The sequence below is a fragment of the Typopeltis vanoorti genome, chromosome 14, assembly GCF_054136105.1.
Source record: "Typopeltis vanoorti isolate ZY-2024b chromosome 14, IOZ_Tvanoo_1.0, whole genome shotgun sequence".
NCBI classification, from domain to species: Eukaryota; Metazoa; Arthropoda; class Arachnida; order Uropygi; family Thelyphonidae; genus Typopeltis; species Typopeltis vanoorti.
In genome coordinates this window covers 24159048-24184219 of record NC_143562.1, presented here as the reverse complement: position 1 = coordinate 24184219, position 25172 = coordinate 24159048, and the positions used below count along the sequence as shown (strand labels likewise).

At 32.9% G+C, this 25172-nt stretch overlaps 1 protein-coding gene across 1 annotated transcript in view; it reads right to left on the bottom strand.

Moving 5' to 3' along the window:
* The window catches only part of LOC150099306 (suppressor of lurcher protein 1-like), a 222869-nt gene that overhangs the window by 72026 nt on the left and 125671 nt on the right, over positions 1-25172 (bottom strand). Inside the window, exon 2 of the mRNA XM_090403542.1 lies at positions 21245-21431. Within this exon, the coding sequence (XP_090259668.1) occupies positions 21245-21431 (187 nt within the window). The remainder of the gene's footprint in view (positions 1-21244; positions 21432-25172) is intronic.

The window sequence follows — 25172 nt, the reverse complement described above, 5'->3', positions numbered from 1 at the left end:
GGCATTTCGGATTATTACACAAACTCAACTCAGCCGGCATCTCTCTGAAAATGGTACATTTAATCAGATCATATCTTCAAAACAAAACCATGCAGGTTAGAAGCAACGGTACTACCTCATCTCAGCGTCATATTTTGGCCGGAGTACCACAGGGATCCCTACTGGTTCCATTGCTGTTCTCTATATACATGTCAGATATCCCGCACAATCCAATGTCATCCATCATGGCCCTATATGTGGATGACACAGCACTGTTAGCCAGATCTCTCCGACCACACCTCATTACCAAAAAGCTTCAAGAAAACCTTCTAAAGTTGGAGGGCTGGTTCTCCAAATGGAGATTGGAAGTCAAAACCCCCAAAAAGCTCAACCATTCTCTTCATGAAAAGGCCAATGCCTCCTGCAGGAGATGTGTTACTATTCAATACTAAAATTCCCTGGCATACAGAAACAAATTACCTGGGTGTAATTCTCGACCAAAAGCTATCCAACTTAGCTATCCAAAGCTATCCATCAAGTCTGCACGCAGACTTTTCAACCAACACATCAAGTCTGCGTGCGCAAAGGCATCTGAAGCCATCGCTCAGATTTATCTGCTAATTAATAGAAATAGCAAGCTCAGCAACAGAATCAAATTGCAACTATACTAGCTGACGATTCGTCTTATAATCACCTATACCTCTCCAGCCTGGAGACGCACCTCTAATACTAACATTATCAAAAAAACAGCGAGTGCAGAACAAGTGCTTGAGAATTTCTGAATGCCCCGTGGTATGTCAGAAACAATCAACTTCATCGAGACACAAATATTCCTTACATCTTCTCTTTCCTACAATCTATAGCAGCTAAGTTCTTCCTAAAGACGTCCATACATCCCAACGATCTAGTTCAGCAAGCTGTAGCATAACTTCTTATAGCGACGCATAATCATACTGCCCATCCAGGGCGAGCAAACTGCTCATAAATTCCACCTTCACTGTAACCGCAACAGATAGCGGGGAATATGAAAAGTATCTTGCTTCCCCCCTAAAGACATAAATGTCAATTGTCAGTCAATTGTCAAAATGTATGGGAAACTTAAAAGCGATCTGTCGTTGAAAAATGTGTAGCTTATAACACATACATTTTAGTACCTTAGGTTATCAAGAAAAATTGGTTTGTAAACTTTTATTTTCGTATTCGTTGTCTTTTTTTTTTTTTTTTAAAGAAGCTTAAGCTTTTTTTAAAAAGCTTATTTAAAAAAAACGTATACGAAAATAAAACGTATACTAAGTTTATTTCTCATCTTGATAAGATAACGTACTAAAATTTAAACGTTAATAAGAAGCTACATATTTCTAATGAGAGAAATCGCTTTTGAGTTTTCCATACAGTTTTAGTTATTCCAGTAGTAGACGAATGATTATTACACATCTAATACTGGAATTTGGGTCAAAGAGATATTTTTCCAGATACGCAATTTGGATTTGCAAATTATATTAGTCAAAGACGAATTTAAAAACTATTCGGTTTATTCAACTGAATTATTTTTTTCATACTCAGTACCTCGTCCATTTAGTCTTCCCAACGGGTTACGGATTTTTTTCTGTCTATTATTCAAAAAAGGTCATTTTGCACTTCAACGTATCCATTAACGTTAGTTGCTCTTTGGTTATTCTAGACTTAAATTTTCTAAATGATTGAATTTCTATTCCAAATTTACCCTCACTCGGAACCCATTTAAGATAAGGAAGTAAAATTGATGTTTTATGCTACCTAAACGATCCCCCAGTCTGATGAAATGCGATCATCAACTAGATAATAAGGCGATTTTGGATGGAATGGATGCCTGAATTTCGTTGAAATGACATCTTATGAATACCGCGTGTGGCTTCTTCCAAAAGAAAGTGGAATCCATCAGAATTTTTCATTTTCGAATGTCTTTCTAGAGAGAAAGTTGAGTTTTGTAAAGTAAAAAGGTGGGAAATAGTGTTGGGGAGGGCGGGGGGGGGGAAACAAATGAGTAGACAGCACGCACAGCTTTAAATAGCTGTTTGTTTTTTAATGGCAAAAGAACAATATCTGAAGTTTGAGGAGAGAGATTGTAAATACAAAGAACCCCCATTATTCTATTCTCTCTTTCTATCTCTCTTTCCAAGTGGGAAAGAGAGAGAGAGAGAGAGAGAGGAAGATGTTATCCTTCTAATAATTTGGTTGCCGTATCGATCTTATGTGAAAACATCCGCAGATAGATAATATCGGCTGTGGAGGACCGTGTGAATTGGTTTCCGATATAGAGAAAGGAAGATTTTCATGAGGCTGTAACGTATCCTAAGAAAGATTATAAGAAATAGAATCATTATGGGAATGGCCACATTAACAACCAACGTTATTACTCGTTCAAGTATGAATTTTAATCTTCGGAGTTTTCCATTGGATGTACTAAAAGGATGATTGATATCTAAAAGCGTCTTATATTTGATCCCGGGTAGTGTGATAAATTCTCTTTGGGTATTAGCAACTGAATACTAAAAGGGAGAAAGGAGGGGGTGTAATTTTGCAGATCAAAGGGATAAAGCTATTTTGGAATGCAAATGGGTAACGTACCTATTGATCATCTAAGAATGTCTTCATCATTAGGTTGCTCTAGGAGAAACAAGGAAGAAAGCACTGAAGCTTACAAACAGGGATGCTGGAGGTTAGGGATGTTAAGAAACGAATAAGAGAGTTGAAATTTAATTTAAGAGGTGTAAGTATTAAAGCACATTAAAACCACTTTAAAAAACAGGTATATTTTCTTTGGATTACAGCTGAGAACTTTGCTTTTTTTTTTTGTTCAAGAGAAGCTAGTTATCTAGTCTTAAGCATCTGTTTTTTATTCTCCTGGAAACTTAGTTTTAGGGCCGAAGGAGGAAGACGAATATGTACACGCTAACCTATACGTAAGGAGGAGATCAATTTCGGTAATGTCTATTAATTTGGCTTCAGTAGTGATTGCTTAGTATAGGGGTCATCTGTTCGAATGTTTTTACAGCACTGTATCTAAGTCAGTCACCGACTGTGGTTGAAGAGCTGAGTTTACTCAGATTTTCCAAATTGAGTTTTATATCCTATCGATGTATAAAAATGAATTTTGGGTAATTCGTAATCAAAGCTGTTGCAATAATAATAATAATAATAATAATAATAATAATAATAATAATAATAATAATAATAATAATAATAATAATAATAATAATAATAATAACCACATATCTACATAACCATATATGATCAACGAAAACGACGTTACTTGGATCATGGCATCATATTTTACTTTACCTAACAATCTATTCTTAGATTCTTGGGTAGAATCTGAATTATTCTGTATCACCAGTCAAACTGTTGTTTGAATATCATCTCGTTTTGACTGTGTTTCAATTGTGTGAATAAAGTAATAATAATAATGATAATGATATTTTATCATAGAGCAGCGTTTCCCAAATGGTGGGTCACGACCCGTCATCCGGTCACGAAAGCTAAATGCCAGGTCGCCTAAAAAACTCTCGAAAACCCTAGGTGTTTCGTTTTTGGGTTTTCTTTTTGTCACGAAACTCTAAAATACAAATGAATAGCGTTTAATCGAGACTAATGAATAAATAATTTAATTAATAGAGACAAAAAACGCGCTCAGTCCGAGTCCGCGTCGCCATTTTACAGTCTCTTTGTTTGCGGTAAAGTAGCTCAACTAATGGCGAGGCTGTGTCAGGAGTACCCAGTTTTAGCAGAAAAAGCGATAACATTTCTAATGCATTTTGTCACAACCTGTAAATGTGAAACAGGCTTTTCAACACTGGTTTTTCTAAAAAAATAAATAAATATGGAAACCGATTGGAAGTAGAACCGGATTTAAGAATAAAGTTATCATCTTTTCGTCCAAACCTCAAGTTTCTAGTTAGCAAACAACAGCATCACCCTTCTCATTAACAAATTACTTGGCTTTAGTTTCATTTCTTTATATTTTTGTAAGAGTAAATGCTTCTTTATTATAATAATCATAAATGAAAACTCTGTGAACATTCAAATCTGTTTTATTTTACCTGTTGGCCATAAAAAGTTTAATGAGTCACGAAGATGAAGTATTAAAATAACCGGGCCACGAAAAAAAAAAGTTTGGGAATCCTTGATATAGAGAATTTACATGTATACAATAAAACAATATTATTACATTTTTAATTGACATTCAAACGCAAAAAGCTGAATTCAGTCCATTTTTTTTTTACAATTACGTACAACATAATGATATATGCAATAAAGTCAGCAATAGAAGTAGTTAATGCTAACGCATCTTTCAAAGCCAATGTCATATTTGCAAATGACGTTAAAAAATACCCAACGCTCCCTAATTACAATAACAAATATAATAATTTTGTAACAGATGATTAAATTTGAATATTATAAGTTTCCGAGGGACATTATTTTTAGTACACATGAAAATGCCAAGTTCATTATCTTTTTCTCTTTTTTTACGAATCAATACACTGGTTAATTAGAAATAAGAATAAGAGTATAAAAATCTTGTGATATATGGCTACTTTAGTAGTACTTCGATGTATCGGAAACCGTCACACACACACACATATACACACCAGAATATTTAGAATATGATGATAATACATCAGAGAACTGATCCTACAATAGTATCGTAGAAAAGGAGGTGAGATGCGGTGATTGATTTTCAATCCAATACCCTTGGAGGGTAATGGATAGCAATGCTGTAGCCAATGAAGTTCTAACTGAGGTTCGGCTATTGCTGTTACCCTCCTGCCATGATCAGAGCTTTAATTTAATAGCTCAATAACACCTTATCCCTACACTGTCCTCTACAGATAACGGGGAATATGAAAAGCATTCTTGCTTCGCCCCTTTAAGCCAGTCCTTATAAGGACTATATAATAGTATCGTAAAAGGTAATTAACATATCTGGAATGTAGCAGCTTCAGATTTCGTTTCCATGGTGATTGTTGTATTATGCGATATTAGTTAGCTGTTTCAGATATTATGTTATACGATAGTTCTAGTTATTCTGTTATTGGTATCAGAGTAATATTTTAGTATAGTGACATAAGTGTTTTGCTGATGATATTTTATGTTCAACCATTGCAGTGCAAATATAGTTGGCATCATCTGCTCCCAGAAGATCAGTTTTATCATTTTATACTCTGGTGATATATTAATATTTTAATTTTTAGTGTACAGAGAATGTCTTAGAGCGTATCCTAATATGTCTCCACATGATGTTAGTGCTTTTATGTATGTAGGAGTAACGTGTTTTAATCTATAGGGCTTTTTTTTAATGTTGGGCCCATATACGAGAGGTTGGCTGGTCAACCTATAGTATACGTTAGGTAAAAGCCTATATGTTGTATTCCTTGGGCAATATATCAGGGGGGGGGAAGACTGTTCCAGAGTACAGCAGTAGCAGGGATGAAGGAGGAGGAAAAGAAACTTGTTCTGTGGGTTTCCAGGTGTACTGTAAAAGGATGTGCGGCTGTACGTGTTCCAATGGGGGAATTATTGATGCTGTCTCAGATGAACATTTCCCATGGAAATATTTATAGAATATACAAATTGCAGAGACTAAACGTCTATGTGAAAGTGGGGGGAGTGAGTTGGTAAGAGATGGATCATTTATCAGTCTAATTGCTCTCCTATATATTGAGTCAATCATTTTGAGGGAGCTTCCAGAAGCCCCCACTCCAAATGTGAGAACAGTAATCGATACCTGGGCGTATTTTCTATTTGTATAAGGTTAACAGCTGTTTTGAGGTGAAGTAACGTCTTGAGCGAAAGAGAAATCCTAGGTTTTTGGAAGCTGAGGATGCAACGGTTATGATTTGTTTATGCCAGGAGAAGCTTCATGTCAAGGTAATTCCGAGAAGAGAAATCTCATCTTGTCTGGGAATTTGAGTGTTATCAAAAATAATGCTGAGGGAAAATGGTGTTTTTTTTGTGACAAATAAGACAGAATTGGGTTTTACTAGCGTTAAAGTTGAAGGTTATCTAAGCCCCATTGGATGATGGTTTGGAGGTCAGAATTAAGGGCAGTGGTGGTGATGTTCTGTGGATTGAAGTGAGTTGTGTAGAGTAGGGTTTGCCAAATGAAAGGGAGGAGTGCAATGTGCTGTCGTCTGCAAAACTGGCTTGCTTGCTGTTGTGTGAATTTGCTTTGTAAATAATTTATGAGGATATTCCAGTTCATATCTGCCTCAAGAAAATTTCTAAGATATCGTATTGTTTCAATCTGAGTGATGGTGGTAATATTAATAACAATAATAATAATACATTCAACTGATGTCCGTAACTCTACCCTTTAAACCGACGTGTAGAAGATTTTAATGAATTTGATGCTTCATTAATAAGCAGAATTATAATAAAAGATAAGTTTTTGTTTTTGAAAAAAAAAAAAAAATCTTAATACCAAGTATTAGCAGCGAATGAAGTAGGAAGCATCATGTTTCCAGAATACATCACTAATTTATTACCAGCTACATGCTTCGAAACCCACATTTGCCATTCCTCTGGGATTCGCAGCGCCCTCTATAATTTGTTTGATATAGGGGTTCACCGATGCGTTTAGAACTCGTTTTTACACCTTTTTTAAAACTCAAATGCTTGCCTAATTACTAGCATTAGCTACCCTTCTAGCTGCGTCTCTCTTCTCTTAGAGCTGGCACGTGCTATTAGGATTCATTACTTTAACACTTTTTTTTTCCGTCCTAAAAAAAAAAAAAACGTTAAAATTATACCCACCTTAGCCCTTGCCACGTCTCTGTGCAGCTGTGATTGAACAAGAAAAGCAGGTCGTGCCATGTTTTTAAAAGCTTTTTTTCTTTTACGAGTTACTTAAATAAGGCTACTTAGATAAGAAATTCAGTCCTTTCATGTCCCACCCCCTCTGTAAATGTGAAAACGCCCCTTCTATTATCCGTTATTAAAAGCACATCGCTCAGAAAAAGACATAACAGTGCCAAGCCATGTTTTTTTGTTCAAAGCAGTTGTTGAAATTTACGATAATCTTGTTCCTTTGGAAAAAAAAAAAAAAAAAAAAGGAAAAAGTGTATATTACGCCTACACTATGCTGCCAAAGTTATAGTACTTATTGCAAAATCGTAATAAACGAATTAACATAATAAAATATTTCTTTGCATCAAAGATCACTTGAATCAAAGATCACCTCAACTATATGTTTGGAAGTCAATAGTTTAACCAAACGTGAAAATCCGTTATATTTTTTAATTATTTTTTTTTTATCGTAGGTACAAGACTAGGCCGAAAAAAAAAGATTCCCTGTTAATGGAAACTTACATCATCAAGTTTCCATTTACTTATTTATTTCCCTTAATTCATCTAAACGAAAGAAGTTAACTTACTTCTCTTGATAACACTTGTCCCGAACATCTTTCTTTTTAGCAGTTCTGTCTTTTGAAGGAAAAGATTCTTGTCTTTTTTCTTTCTTTTTTCTCATTTGATTGCATCGGAACATGATCTCATAAACTTTAATCTTTTTATCGTTCGTGAGCTATTGCGTTTTCAATAAGAGGCGGCTAACCTCCAGCATCTCATCCACTTTTTTTTTTATTTAACAAAAAAGTCGATCGACAGAATTTTTTTTTTTAAGTTGCTCTTCGAAATACTAAGAAACGAAATGGGAAATACAGTACTTACAAGGTACTTGTGTGTGTATGAAATTTGTAGTCTTAATGATGGCCATTCTTAATGATCTATAGATTGATGGGTTTAAAAAAAAAGAAAGAAACTGGGATGGAGAGTAGAAGGGTGATATTGATTGAGCTGCGAGAGGTCCTTAAGAATTGAAGATAAAAGGCTAAATATAAGCGGTAAAGGAAAAGATGTAATTGTTCGTTAAAGTGACTAATATTCTTAAATGCACACAATTCTGGTTTTAGGAATTCAAGTGGTTCGTATTGTGCTGCGTAGAATTTAAACACCCACTCCTCTCAAGTACTCAGAACCACTGTTTTAATTTGGGATATTAAAGTCGCTAATAGACCCAAATTTAACAATTGAGAGAGTCGGTAATTGTATTCACTTAGCTCTCAAGCTGGTAATTGCAGACGTAATAGAGTGTATTAGGGAGAATGTTACAGATGAACACTTTATTTTTGTATAATTTGCTCATTTTATGGAAGGTTTCAAATCAAATTATAAAGCAGGTTCGAATTGATGCGCGTTTTTTTTTTTTTTTTTGTTTTCTGCACTTTTTTTTTTATCCATTGTTTAATTAAACCCAAAGAAATAGCTTTTATCGAAAATTGACTGAGACTTAATGTTAAGCCTAAAACAGGTATATTACAGTTAGATTTTAAATCAAATTACAAAGTAGGCTCAAACTGATCTAATTGTTTTTTTTTTCCTGCACTTTTTTATTCTTTGCTTAATTAAATCAAGAGAAATAGCTTTTGTCGAAAATGAACTTATATGTAAACAATTACTATTAGGCTTAAGGTTAAGCCTAAAACAGGTATGTTACCTTAGATTTCAAATCAAATTTCAAAGTAAGTTTGAATTGGTCTGTTTCTTTCTGCACTTTTTTTTTTTTTAATTCTGTGCTTAATTAATACCAGAGAAATAGCTTTTATAGAAAAATAACTTATATCTAAACAATTACTGTTAGGCTTACCGTTAAGCCTAAAACAAGCTATGTTACCTTTTTTAATGAGAATGGCGAGAATAATTAGATTTCAAATCAAATAATTGAGTTTTCAATCAAATGACAAAGAAGGTTCGAATTGTTTTAAGTTTTTCTTCTGTATTTTTTTTTATTCTTTGTTCAATTGAATCCCGAAAAAATACCTTTTATTGAAAATGAACTTAGATCTAAACAATCACTGTTAGGGTTAACATTAAGCCTAAAACGAGTTAATTACCATATATTTTATTAACGAAGCAGACCAAATCTTTTCAATCCGTAATTTATCGATCAATAAATTATTGATTAATAAATATTTTCATAAAATAACAGTTGTAATGAACGTAAAGACGTTAAGGAATTTCAATAAGTAATTACATTCTTTAATAAGTTTTAAGGTTCTTCTAGTTTAGATGTTCACGTCAATGAAAGGTCTTAATAAGTCTCAAGGCTCGTTAGCTGTTCTTGTCAATAAAAAGCGTTTGTTTTTTACGATTACTAACACGTGTTCATCTATTGGGACTGCGCCTTATATAAGTTTTCTCTGTGGGCCGTACTTATCGCTCCATCAGTCAGAAATAGGCGTTTGAAAAACAGCTTTACGTTGATTCTGTCATCTCTTCAATTGAACCTCGTTCAGATTTCTGCTCACGCTTTAACGCCCCGTAAGTAACCCTGGGCACCGAGTCCTTTATCTTTCCTTAACCAGAGATTAATGTGTAGAAGAAAAATTGAAAGGACATACGCGCCCGTCAAGTGCAGAAGATTTCTTTTGACAGGGAAGTTTCATCATTTGATGAGGGTCGGAAGTTTTCTTTCTCTCCCCCCCCCACCTTGTCTAGTATTTATCGAATGAATTTAAGAGCTGACCTGGGGTAGTTTTTTATTTGTCCTAACGCCCTCTCGAGAACGGATGTGACTGCAATTCTGAACACGCCATGCTGGACCTATGCCCGTCAGTGAAAGCCTCTGTCAGTCGGGGATCGTCATGACTCAGAGCACACACACGCAAAAAAAAAAGGAAAAAAAAAAAAGAAATCCCAAGTAATTCTAATGTTTTTTCATGAAAAATGTAGTAGACGATGTGGATTTAAAGAGCCTACGACTTTATGGAGTAGCGCAGAAGAGGCGATTGATAAAATTCCTCATACTTGAGCTAATGCATTGTTCTCAGAGTTGGACGACGTTAGCGCCATCTGTACCAACTATCATTCTTCCTATATTTTTGCGATTAAAAAAACTTCGCTCATTAGGATCATCGGATGAGGTGCAGAGGCATTCAATTTTAATTTCAATAAATAATAATAATAATAATAAATTTCGTTGCGTAATATTAACAGTGGATACATTGTTAATATTTTCAATACCAGAGTTTTGGACAGTTTGCTTAGTTTTGATCGAGTGACGATAGCTGAGTCTTCTAGGCGGGTGAAGGATAGCTGACTCATCTAAAAATATTAAATATTGTTATCTAGGATAAGCATATTCAAATATAGACCAACATATTCTTTGGAAATAGCTTTATTAAAGAGAAAATACCCATTAAAAAAAAATTGTTACTCTCGTCATAATTTCGAAATGATGCAATTACAAGATTTCTTAATTTCAATTACCGAAGCAATTCTGGACACCAGAACAAATAAAGACAGTTACCCTTAATCGCATCTAATCCCTAATAATTTACAAATAACTGAGGAACAAATGCCATCAGACATCGCAAAACACAAGAACGTGAAAAAGTCGATTGTAATTCACAGCATGTAGCAAAGCTAGCAACAAGATTAACACGACATGTCTTATGCATCCTTTGCCATGCAACTGACAGAATAAAAACCCCGATGTCCACCCCTTCTCAATCTCTCGCAGCTTGCTAATTCGCATGACTTGCTACCCAGTCATCCAAGTGTAATATGATGTTCCTGAAGGGATAAATGTATTCACAGTAGCGCAGGATTATTTTATGCATGGTTCCCGAAGAAAATAGAGGCAAAAGATATAAATCACCTGTCTAATCAAAGCTGGGGTTGATGGCAACAAAGAAGTCTTTCGGCGAATGTAACTTCACACATCCAAAACGGTGCAGAATGAGGTTTTCATAAAAATGATGGATGAGGAAACAGAGCCAAACCACACCGCCAGGAGTCATTTAGACAATCATTACCAGATCAATACGTAGTAGTTGGCCGTGCTTGTAACACCATCACACATCTGTGATAGCTGCCAAAGAAGATTTTTTTTTTAAAATTTTTTTTTTTTTTCGGGGAGTTTGTATATAATAAAAGGGGGTAAAAATATCCTTGTGAGTGACGGTAGCTCATGTTTTGGAAGAATATCGGGTTTTTTTGACATCATAAGGGGAAACAAATTCTCTCTTTTGTAATCGCCGACAATTTCATTTGATAAAGTGAAGGGATTTTTTTTGATAGTCACGCCCCCTGGTGAGACTGACAATTCGCCTTTGTAATGGAAGTTTTTAGATGAATGACTACGCTTCTGTTTTTTTGGAGGGTCAACTATGTTAAGTCTCGTTTTCTTGTGTAAGACGAGTTCAATCAGGTACAAACGGGAGGTTTAAATGACAGAAATGGCTGAGTTAATCACGATTTATTACAAATGATTAACAATTACCTGTAAGTAAACTAACCACGTTTTATTTATCTGACGTGGAATTTTCAACCAATAAGTCGGTGTCACACCGGACAGTGAAAATCATCTATCCCCTACAGACTTACACAAACATCCAATAATAGATTTCAAACGTACAGCGTGATGTTATAAGCAAAGCAACCATCTATTCAGCTGTTGAGGCCTACATTGATCTTAAATCGTCATGTCCTAAGCCAAGATTGTGTAATCCGTGGTCTGAGATGTGAATTTTTTTAATATCTTGTATACGCAACCTCAACGCCAATTAATTTATAGATTTAGTATGTAACACTGAGTCAGTTTGTTCATAATTATTCAAGAAAAATGCGTATTTAAAAAAAAAAAAAATTTTTTTTCTTGATTCTTCAAAAAAAATTTTTTTTTTCCAATTAATTACGTATTCAAAATGTTTGTTTTCGTCCTCGTTTTCGTCAATTCCGTACCAATCTCCCACCTGCTAGACTGATGTCACACTATGACGTCACTATTTTTGACGTCACAAAGTGACATTAAAAATAGTGACAGTTTGCATTTCAAATAATAATTTCTTACTCATAAATAGTTATTAATATGCAAAACTGCATCCTATAGGTCAGTTTTTGTCATTTCATGTTTTTTATTCAGAGATTTTTATTTCTTCGCCTAACTAGCTTCTTATTTTCTAGTTCTCTATATATGTGACTAAAGATTTTTTTTTTGTTTCAAAACAATTCGGGATTGTACTCGGTTCTATTGAACCAACTTCCTCATTTCGTGTTACTGTTTATGTTCACAGCAACTAAATATTGCAAGCTTTATTAATCCACAGTTTAAATGGCTTTTTTTCCCTCTGCGTATCTGATCATAACATTTAATACACTTCCAATATCTTGTAGATCTATTGCTGAGAAGTATTCCACAGCTCGCTGACCCCTCTCTCCAATAACTTCACCTTGCTTTAAATTGGTGCTACACGCTCGCGGCAAGACAGAAAGAGAAAAATCATTTCATTCTATAAGTGTTTTACCGAGTGGACTTATAGCTTCCAGGACTTGTTGATCACCGAAAACGAAAAAAAAAAAAAATCCAATTACACAGACGGAACGAAAGCATTAAAGTCTACTCTCTGTATTGCGCCTTCTTGTTACACATATCTTTTGATAGGGTTCCCTTATTGTTTCGTCCTAAATCGACTCAGGAAGTTTGTCTCCTCTTTACGTTCAATCTTTAGCTACTGTATTTGAGACAAAAGTGAAGCAAGAAAATTAAAGTCTCAAAATTGTTCTTTTATTTGAAACTACTGAGAAACCAAGGACAAAAAATTAAGAAGAAGAAGAAAAGAATAAAACGAGTAAGAAAGTAAAGACACTAATTAAAAGAATACTTCAGTGTGATGTTGGATTCCTTCTACGAACAGTCGGTAGTCTGAACAACGATATCCTACAATCGGCTTCTTTCATACCAATTATCCTTACTTGGTTTCCGTGGATGTTAGATTGGGAAAAGAATGTCGGACGAAGATTAAGGAGATAAAATCACGTGCAGTGACAGAATGCCTGGCATGCTCGCATCTAGCATCTTGATGGTAACAGTGGTATTTAACCTTTTATTGACACCTCTAAGATTAATTGCAATAAGTTTGTGGAGTTCAGTAATGACAATTCTCGCCACCAGAGGGAGATAGATATTCAGTTTCGTTAAAAATAAATCTATTTCTTAATTAATCATTATGAAATAAATTAAGTAATGTATAGTAAATTAATTAAGACTGTATAGAGTCAAAATCTTTAATTGCAAAAGTAAGAAAATAAAATGGAGGATATTATGAATCCATTTATATTTTATAGCTAAACATTTTAAAATACTTAAATATTCGAAATTTACAATATATATATATATATACATCCATTGGCTTGCACTATTTCTGCAGTTGAGGAGATTACAATTTTGAACAACAGAGGGCAATCACATCGATTTAATATTATTCTTTAATTGGATTATGGAAATAATGTCAGTTTATAGCATCGAAAAAAAGAACTATAATTCAGACCATTAGATGGAGATTCCTGCTCGTTTAGTCTGCAGATTCAAGAAAATCTTGAATTATTCAGCTATCATCAGTAGATTTTTTTCGCCTTCATTCAATATCCTCTGTTGAATAAGAAATGAAGATTCATTTACCTATCTTACGGTTTCACACATCAAATATCATTGCTCCAGACACGAGCTTCCTCTTCATACATCAGACAATACCGCTGACTGTAATTTATTCATCGATATAATTCTCAGGTGACCAAATTAGCAACGTTGTAGGTACCCTTGTAGGACAAATCAAGCTAACAGATACAAGACTACTTGACATTCAGTTGTGTACTTGCATTATTCGCAGCTCTTAGATCGCTAATAGGAATTTCACTCCAAAGGGAATATCCTCACAAGAAACATTTGATAGAATGTAAATGAGGAAAATGGAACTCAAACATTTAGCTACTGATCGCTAAATATCTTTATATAGTTGGATTACATTTGCATTGGAGAATGCATAAATAAACATTTGCTCCGAAACCCCGGAGAACAACATAAGGAAAGAGACTTTGAATACTATTCAATATTTAATAATGTTCAGGCGGTAGGTTTTTAGACCCTATGGAACTCCGAAGTAATGTATTTGAGCTATACATAATGTTCAAATTTATAGGGAAGAGATAAGACAATTTCAAAATCTTTAGGGGAAGTGTTGAAAAGGGCGAATTTTCTACACATTACTCAATAAAATGCTTTCTGAGTTTAGGAAAGTAGCGAAATTCTTTAGGGAGAATATCAATGCTGTTCCCTTTATCGATTTCCACAGAGGGTAAACTCGACGAAATATATTTCATACGTAGTACAAATCGCTAAGGATAAATAAATAATGTTAAGATGTATTGGGTTTTAGTTCAATATGAAATTTTCTCTTTCTGTGAATTTGATCATAAAACACTTGGCAAAAAGATAAAGTCCGTTTAAAATTTAAGTTCAAGAATATCTTTATTGCAGAAATATTTTAGACAGATTCCTTGACACCAAAACAAATATTGTGTATAAAACTAATATTTAGAAGTAGAGAGAAAATATTAGATGATCATTCCTGTGTGTTCTGCTAGAGGAATGCAATAAACGTTCATGAGTATAGTAGATAAAAACCTAACCGATTTAGGATATTTGAACAGCATTTGTAATAAATGAAAGTAAACAAGAATGCAATCCAATAAAAACATTCTGTTAACTTGGAATCATATCTCTAAGTATAACAATTGGACAAAATTAAAGGCAGTCTACGAAAAAAATGTTCATATCCATCAAGTAAACGAATACAATATAATAGCTCTGACCAATTTAATACAAAAAACACATACACTAATAAATTTAACAAGCTTAAGTGTTTTAATCCCCACTTGCTAACTTGTTTATAGATTGCATGATGTGCTACATACAATACAAGATGTCATCTTTTCTTTTATTATTTCAAGATTGTTTTTGTAAATAGGTGTTCTAGAAAAAATAACATATTTATGTATTACATACCTCTGTTATCGATTTTAACTAGTTAATTATTTAAAAGTTATCTATTTAAATAATATTTTTAATTAATTTTGTTATTTATCCACGATTTCTTTATTTTCAACGCTGTTAATCTAGACACTAATTCTGTTTAAAAGTCTCCTTTTAGGGGATATTGGTTTCCTCTAAAGAAGACTAATAATGTTTATGATGAACTATTGAGTACATACATTGTATTTAATCTTTTAGTTCTTAGCATTGGATTTTTCTCCTCCCCAATTTTATCTATAATAATGTCACTTATACACTTAAAATTCAATCACCAATTATCAGCTCTTCTCCATCATCTAAAAAAAATTATTTGTGATATTTTATTTGTGATAGAAGAAACCGTAAATAGTAATCATCCTGATGTAATGAGTCTCCAGCAGAAGTTAAACCGAAGGTCATCGTTGTAGCACGATTTCCAGACTGTAAGATCTCGAGTAGTATTTTTGTTTCATTTTTTTTTTTTTTAAATTGTTCTAATTTTGAATAAAACTGTTGGATATTAAAGGTCTTGATGAAGTTATCTTCTACTAAAGTTGTTTCCGAGCTTTTAGGAAACTACATACATTCTACGTAGCAACTGCAAAACAAACCATTAATTTAGGTGACTTGAAATAGTAAATAAATTAACAGCAAGTGGAGTACCTACATTGACATCTCATTTATTTATTTTTATTTCGTTTAAATTTTCTATGGCTTAAAGGTAAACAACTTTCCATTGAGTTCTTAGATTGTTTTTTATATTTCGTTTTTAGACATATTACTATAAATTCTGAATTTCAGAAACTAGTACAACTGTAATTCTTCCCCCCTCAAATATAATATATTTTGAAATACATGCATAATGTTTTTTTTTTGTTAAATTTCAAGAATGACTCACCGCTTTTATTAAAATATTGCACAAATAAGCAAAAGATGAATACTTCACATTAAGGGGAATATTAATTAGTTATCCCAAGGATACTTTCTCACAATTAAATATACAAATTTAAATATTAAATAAAATAAAATTCAGCCGATGAAACGTAGGTCCAAGTTAAAAATCAATAAAATGAAATTTTTAAGGCGTGTATGATAATTTCGATGTATATGACTAATACAATAGTCAATGAAAACGCTTTAATAATTTCAATTGAATAGTAATATTATATTAAACTGTAATATTTAATATAAAATTACATATAAAATTTAATATTTCATTATTTTAATAAATATTAAATAAAATGCTTAAATATTCTTAAATTGATTAGTAAAAAACTAAATACACCTATAATCGAAAATGAATACTGAGCTATATTTTAAAATAACAAAAAATGTACATCAAATCAAAGTGTTGAATGCGTAGTGATACAGTCACTGCCTGTATGGGATAAAAATAGCACCAATGCAAATCTCAAACATGTCGTAAGAGGTGACTAAATGGACGCGGAGATTCGAGAGTTTGAGTCTCCGTGGAAAGTATTTTCCGGTGAGGGGCTTTGTCGGTGAATGCTTTTCTTCGGAATACGAGCGGTTCTGCTCGGTAGTGGGGAAGCCCGTCACTGAGTGGAGCCAACGCTGAGCTAGACGGTATCTCGGCCACTATGGAGTGGTCTAGGGATCGTCTTAAATTTTCAAAGTTGGCTTTACTTAAACATCGCCTGTATGTATATTAATAATGTATGGAACCGAAACATGGATTCTGAACAACCAGAACTATTAAAATAGAAGCTTCAGACATGAAATTCCCAAGATCAGTAAAAAGATTGTACAACATTAGGTTATTTCAGAAACGAAGGTATTAAGAAAGAACTGAATATATACAGCCTAAATGATAAAACAGCTGAATACAGAGGAAGATGGAAATTCCATATGGTAAGAAGGAAGATTACCAACAGACGTTCTATTCTGCCATCCTAGAGGTGAGACCGTGAAGACGATAGGAAGATCAATTTTGAAGCCAGAACAGGCACATTGCCTATTCATGAAAGAAGACGATAAAATGAGTATAAAGTTGATAGCAAACACGCATCATATTTTATCCTATTAGAAATTTTGTATTTTACAAAATTTATTTATCAAATTATGAATTAATATTTTTCTTACTTGCTTTACTAATTTTAAATAACAATGGTGCCCAAGAAAAATTTTTGTTGTCGAGTAAAGGAAGAAAATAACAAATTCATTAAAAATAATAACAATAGGAATTTGAATAAAAGTTATCTCCCATATGAATAATGATTTACTCTATTCAGGATAAACCAAAGATTTTAATCAAAGATTTCATTTTTTTTAAAAAATACATTTAACAGGATTGGATTTTCTTAATGGTTTTGAATCCAGTAAAAGCTTATATAAATAAAACATAAAGCAATTTACACGATTGGTTAGTGCTTTGATATTATTTTATATTTTTAGTAGCAGAAAAAATGATACGGTGTATTTATTTTTCTTCTAAAAACGAATTAATAATTGAAATAGCTATTGATTATTATAATAATTATTCGAGTAATTATTTCATTATATATTTTATTATATAGAATTATATTAATTCAACTGAATGTTAATAAAATATATAGAAATTATTTGTATATTTAGCTGTGTAGTAATTTAGGAAAATCTCACTAGAGGGCAGTGTGAAGAGGTAGTTGGCAAGAACTGACAAACAAAGATCACAAATGTACTAGGCTTTCTATGCTAAGCATGAAAGACGTTGTTGGTGAGCACACAGTATCGACAAGCGCTTTGGGCATTTAGTGGAACCTATTTTCAATTTAAACTGTGAAGAGAGTTGGTTTCTTCTTACCTTAGTGCTCACATTTCCCATGATCTTGTAGAAAACACGCGGCTACCAATACTTAAAAAAGCAAAGAATAGCAGCTGGTTCTCCCATTTCCACAGACTTCTGCCAAGGGACCCAGAGGCCGGCAACCCATCCAAACCGATCATTTAATCATGTAAGCGATTCTTCCAATGCTGTTTACGCAAAATTCCAAGCCCCGAAGTCCTAAACGACCATAGCAGTATCACAAGGCTTCCTAGCATCGTAGTAGGAGGTTGTGCTAAGCCTCGTGACGATCTTTCGAAGTTGAAAAAAAGATAAAAATGATACGTAAAAGCTTCTATAAAACAACTCACCCCTTTGTATTATCCCCAAGTTGGTCATGGAATTTAATAATTATTATTATAACATAATAATAATTATGTTACATATATAATTATTATAATAATTATATATATATAACAAAGGAATAAATATTCGACAAACAAGAATACATATTTCGGTTGTATATTTTCGAAAAAGCGTATGAAAAGATGCCAAAAAAAAAAGGCTTCTCGAAACTCTACAGGTATATGGCGTAAACGAGACATTATACGGGCAATATGGAGTTTATAATTAGGTTACACGTCAGCAGTTGAGTTCGCGGATGTGCAGGAAGATTGATTTAACATCACGTGCGAGATAGGAGTGCTCACTACCTCTCCACTATTATTCATCATCTATATAGATCACATCATGACGGAAAGAGACATTGTCTGATATCAAAATCGAGGATGTTATATTAAATCTAGGTCTTTACTTTATGCAGATGATGTTATGTTTCTATCCTTAAATATTCACAAATTTTTAACTCAATTTCGATAACTGCTGTAACCTGATATGGAAATCAGCAATAAGAAGATAACTTGAAGTGGCAGTTGTGAATTTTTAACACTGTCAAGGAAAATACTTTGATAATGGTAAATAAACTATCCCTTTTTGGCCGCAAGGGTAAAGAACTCTTGCAATAAATAATACAGATACATTCTTCCATACAATCTCAGGAGGACGCATGCGTAAATGCATTGCTTCCCTGCCTTTATATCTGGCGGTAAAGTGACGCCCGACATAAAAGTTTAACTTTCCATAGCATCTATCAGACTCGTATTTTGTATACACTATCCAAAACTAAACCGATGTTTAGTATCAGGAATGCTACACACCCTAATAAAGTATTAGAACTTATGAATCTTACTGCGTAAAGAAAATATAAAGAAACTCATTCTCAACTGAAAAAATACGAGCTTGGTATTTCTCTCGTGCAGTACCAACCAGACCAGAACGTTTGGTATTGCTATGCAAGTAAAAACAATGCATGAACTATACAAAGATACTTGAGCCTCCACATTCACATATAGACCATGATTTATGATTCACATTGACTCACAAAGTAAATACAGGGCCATACCGTGATTATATATATACCTCCTATCATCTCACTCTATTCTTTCCTCGTCTTCCTATCGATGCTCGCCTTTCTAACTTTTTTCCGTCCCAATCGAATCAAGGTAAGCGCGAGCACACACACACACACCAAAACGGAGATAATTTTGCACAGAGCAGAACAAAACATTTGAGTGATTTCAGAGTTATTAGATCAGAAATGCAGATCGAAAACGATGTCTACATCTTTTATGTCCTTTTCGTTTACTTTTATATATTGAATTAATAACAATAAATAATATTTTTATAGTCAAATATTCAATTTTAATGTTGAAGAATTACTACATAAAGAAAACGGCAAACGAATAATAATAATAATAATAATAATAATAATAATAATAATAATAATAATAATAATAATAATAATAATAAAATAGCAGACAAACGTTGAGAAAATTGGAAATAACTTTGGTTTTTTTTTTTTGGTTTTTTTTTTTTTTGTTTGTTTGTAGTCGATGTCAGAGGTATGCAATCTATAACAGAAAAATAATAATAATAAAAGGCACTCTCCAAGAAATATTTGCGAGCACAGATATAGCGAGAAAACCATTACGAGCAATACAGACACAAGAAAACCAACAACACAGAGAATAGGATATGGCTGCGCCCATCAATCACAACAGTTGAGGGCATTAGTACGGATTCCAAAGGGGTCGAGACGGCGAAGAACACATAGAGTTACCGACGAAAGGAATAAGTGAAGCAGAAAGGGAAGATATTCTCTGTCAGGTGATGAAACTTCTTGTGACAGACATAGTAGCTATGTGAATTCAGCCTTGGGTAGCTGACACATAAGAATCCATATAACTACGGAGAAGTGTTTACCTGCACCAATCGCGCTGTTTTTTTTTTTTTTTTTACGTATCCTTTAAGAATGCTTAGGTCACTTACCGAGCTCTGCACAGGTTTCCTTTTTCCTCTTCAAAATCGATATTCTCAAACTATCTTTAAATGCTTTTGTATAATTTTATTTTAATGAATTTTTAACAATAAAAAAAAGCATTTTAGTTGTCATTAAAATTCCTTCTACAATATTTAACGATTTCTATCGGAGATTAGTGAATAAAAATGCTTTCATAAATCAAAACTGAAGAGAAATGAATCATTAAACTCCGCGAATATTATAAGTAGTTGATGACAGTGGAAGCCGTAATATTATTACCGTTTGACGGCTGAAAGCACTTGATAGAATGGCGAATATTCGTCTTTAATGGCATTCCACAGCAGCCGATAACAATATAACGTTAATATCGCTATTCAATCACAGCGCCATCTTTGATAATTCGATTCATTTTTTTTAATAAATAAAGCGCCACCTTTAATTATTTATTACACGAAATTTGATCAATGCAAAATATTTAAAATAAATGCATACAGAGTAAAAAATTAATTGCTCTAATAAATATACACATTCATTTAATTAGTAATTATCTTTTAGAATATAAAAAAATTATTTTAAATGTCTGTTAAGTATTTTAATATTTAAATAAGAAATATATATGATCAGTATGTTATTTTGCATTCCACAGCAGCCGATAACAATATACCGTTATTATCGCTATTCAATCACAGCGCCATCTATGATAATTTGATTCATTTTTTTAATAAATAGAGCGCCACCTTTAATTCTTTTATTACACGAAATTTGATCAATGCGAAATATTCAAAATAAATGTGCCCAGCGTATAGAATTGATTGCTCTAATAAATATATACATTAATTTAATCAGTAATTATCTTTTCAGAATATAAAAATTATTTTAAACATCTGTTAAGCATTTTAATATTTAAATAAGAAATATATATAATAATATTAATATAAGAATTAAATACGATTATATTTTAATTTAATATATACTTAGGAAATATGTATATGTTAATAATAATAAAAAAATTAAATATGATTAAATATTAATTATTTAAATCTTAAAAGTATTATAATTATCCAAAATTTGAGCTTATTATTTTATTACTGGGTTTTTGATTAAACAAAATAAAGAAAAAGAAGCAAAGAATTTTAAATGATGATTTATAGTATTAGATTGTTCTTAGCTATGATTACTAAATAAAGGATCTTTGCAATAATTCCTGTAGATATTTATAAATTTCAAAACTTACTCTTTTGGTGGTTCATGGGGTAAATGGAGATCAAAATCTGTGAAAAGAATCTGCACTCTCTCCTTCCCTCGTCCTGTGAATCGGTAAGTGCAGTGGACATTGGCTGGGTATGGTTCTGGATAATTTGGACTGGTGAAAGTCCCGTTTTTGAACTCACCACTACTTATTCTTCGGTCACAAGAAATAACTGAAGCAAAAGAGAAAAGGGATTTCATTTGCTTTCGTTTCGAGTATATATATATATATATATATATATATATATATATATATATATATATATATATATATATGGGAGTATCAGAAAACATACTGATTAAGCTAGAAAATAATTATTCACACAAGATTAGCTCAAACCTTTCAGACACCTTCAAAACAATTTGATGCTTCTTTTGATTATTGTTGTTTTACTTTTTTTTTATGAGCTTTTTTAAAATTAAATTGCTGTGGAGTCTGTTTTATAATTTTTTTGAAACTGATATTTTTTAAATCAATAAATCTAGTAGCGTATCCTATCCTTACCAAATTTAGCACATGCCTTACGAAGAGCAATTGATTTTAACCCGTTAAGTAGCACGTTCTTAATCTTTATAATTAATGCATACTCGCAAATCAGCAGCCGTTTGGTGATCCTTTAATTAATTAAAAAACGCGTCATGGTTTGGGTTGAATGTTCACAGTTAAACAAAGCAATAGACATTCGCCATGTAGATACCATATTCCAACTTAGGAATTCGAAAACACAATGTTCTGCAAAATTATTTATTTATAAATTTGCTTAATCAAAAATAAAATGTGTTCAAGAGAGAGAGATATCATATTAAAATTTAATTTAAAGAAAATAATTCATGAATTCTAATTAATAAAATACTTTAAAAGTCAACCTTAATAAAATAATTTATATGATGATAATTAATTGATATTATGTAAGTTTAAATGCCAACCTTTCTAAAATTATAACATATATGTTATAATTACTTCTCAATCGTTCATAGGCAATATCATGATTTTTACTCTGAAAATACTGAGGTATTAAATTGAAATCCATCAGCAATTATTGTGAAAGTACGTGAATCTTAGCATATTTTATTTTACTGCATGTTATTCTTCCAATATTATTCAATCGGCTACCTGGAAGGGGCGAAGCAAGAATGCTTTTTATCTTCCCCGTTATCTGTAGAGGACAGTGTAGGAATAAGGTGTTATTGAGCTATTAAAGCTCTGATCATGGCAGGAGAGTAGCAGCAATAGCCGAGCCTCAGTTGGAACTTCATTGGCTACAGCATTGCCATCCATTACCCTCCCAGGGTACCCATTTTATTCGCCTCCTACGACATGCATGAGCTACATTGGGGCGATTGTTAAGTAAAGCCCTGTATAAAAATTATAATTATAACGATCTTCCAACTCATTCCAACTCAGCGTTGGTTCCACTCAGTGACAGGCTCCCCCACCACCACAGCAGAACCACTCATATTCCAAGTAAAGACATCCACCGACAAAGCTTAAATTATCATAATCGCCATTTTATGATATAGAATTTAAAAAGAGGTATGTTTAATATTTTTTTTATAATTTTAGATAATATTTTCAAGTATTTGTTAAATAAAATTTTAATTTTTAAGTAAAATATAAATTACACTATTGTTTTTTTAAAAAAAATCAAAAATAAAATAAATTTGGTATAAACAGTGCGAAAGTAGAAGGCATGGGTAATATGCATGACGTCACTTGTCAACTATCAAACCACATTTTGTGTAGGTAATACATATGAGGATAATAATAACCTTAATATCCTCATTAAATATGATTTAATTTGCCATTGAAGCCTGGCTCTATATCCCGATGTTATACTTTTTGTGTAGGTGAACTGTAGTCATGATAACATGCTTAAAATCTAACTTAAATAATATAAATTATAACCCTAATTTTGCAATTATTTTATTTTATTTTTGTTCGTTAACTTAAAGACAAAAGATTGAAAACTGGATTCCATACAGTATATTATTATCGTCTGCATGTAATCCCCTTATCTCGCCGACCACCTTCAACCATCTTACTATTAATTTACACCTCTGCGCAACCAAGTTCCGTGTATTTAAAATCTTCACACAAGTGAGGCTACTGTAAACACAAATGTCACAACATAGTGCGGTAGACCGCCAGTTCCAACAGAGAGAGAGAGAGAGAGAGAGAGAGAGATTTCCAACAGAGAGAGAGAGAGAGAGAGATGTTTCAGATCGAAAGCCGCAAAGTCCCAGCAAGTCTGTTCGCAGATTATCGCAGTGGAGCGCACTTTCTCGTGACACTGAACACACATAACAATGCCACTCGGCTTGCAACGCATCTGAGCCATTGAAAGATCACGATCATGCATGATTTGAAGCTCATACCCTTTCAAAAGCCTGCGATGTATTGTACATGATTTACTTTCCATTTCACCAAATGATAATAATCTGGATGTTGCAATTAAATGATCTCGATAATCCCAACAACTAATTTTAATTATTAACATTCTTTGTCACACCAATTTCTTATTAAAACAAAATCAAACTAATATTGGCAATTATGAAACCAATAAGGTGCGTAATTAGCTAAACCAAATCATAAACGGTAACCACTGACCAGAATGAGATCAGCCAACTTATCTTATAAGTATTTCTCTAGCTAACGAAACTTTATTTATTTATTTTTTTTATTTGAAGATGTTAATTCGATAAAGAATGCATTAAGGTCATTACTTTAACATATGGCTCCAAAATATCAGCCCTAATCTAGATATTTACTCTCTCGCTTTATCTCTCTCTTTCTGTTCTTCATCTTTGCCTTGTTCCAATTTCAAATGCCGCTTCTAATGCCATTTACTTACTTGTGTAAAATTTCACTACGTCCCTCCTCCTCTTCCGTTACCATAGAAACGGATACCACTTTCAAATTCTCTACAGCTTTGCGTGTGTGTGTTGGTAGGACAGAATTTTCTTTCATGTGGATAACAAATTAGGCTTAATTGCTATTGATCTGCAAATAGTCATTTTACACAAGGATGAAGCTTGCGATAGCACATCAGATGAAGTGAAGGTACTCTTAAAAATATAACGATAAATATCAGGAGGTTTTTTTCATTCTTTTTTTTTAATGGAGAGAGAGTATAGCGTGCAATCTAACTGAGTAATACAAAACTAATTCTTTAAAATTATGTAATCTGGCTCTAGAATATGTTATACTGGCTCCTTAGTTCTTTAAGCGAATGGTTTTTGGAGTTTTTGCTTTCCTATGTTGAAAACGAAGCTTCAACAGGAGGATAAAAGATAGATATCCAATGATTCTTCTACTCAATATCGACGATTATAAAAAAAATCTCTTTCTCCATCTCTCTCTCTCTATAGTAATCAAAAACATATTTATAGGGGGCCTCTTTAAAGGAAAATGATTTGAAAATATTGAGAGCAGAAAGAATCCAGAAGCAAAGTGATTTTACTGTTTTTCTTTCATTCACTTGGCCGTAGGAAGGGTAAAAAAAGGGGGGGGGGTAAGAAATCTTTATGGCCATCTGGCGCTTGGTAGAGACGAGCTGGCACAAAACCATTCCTTCAGAAATATATATTGCATCATTTATTTGGAGAGAATTGCTGACTCTAGTATAACTCAGAAACCGTGCTTTGGCTCTGGGCGTGAAGGTGTTTTGGGCCATAAAAGTAGCGACTGTGAAGCCATTTAGTGGCGGTCGTCATCTTAATAGGTTTTCCTTACTTAAAAGAGAGAACGATTGTAAGCTATTAGTGTTCATTATTTTTATTATTCATTACAGGCACAGATCGGAATGTAAGTTAAGGTGGGTGGCTTACGTACTACAATATAACGTACGTAGTAAAGGGAGTTGAATGATAAACAGTATCTAGACCATCCCTGCACTTTTATTGCTAGTTTTCCT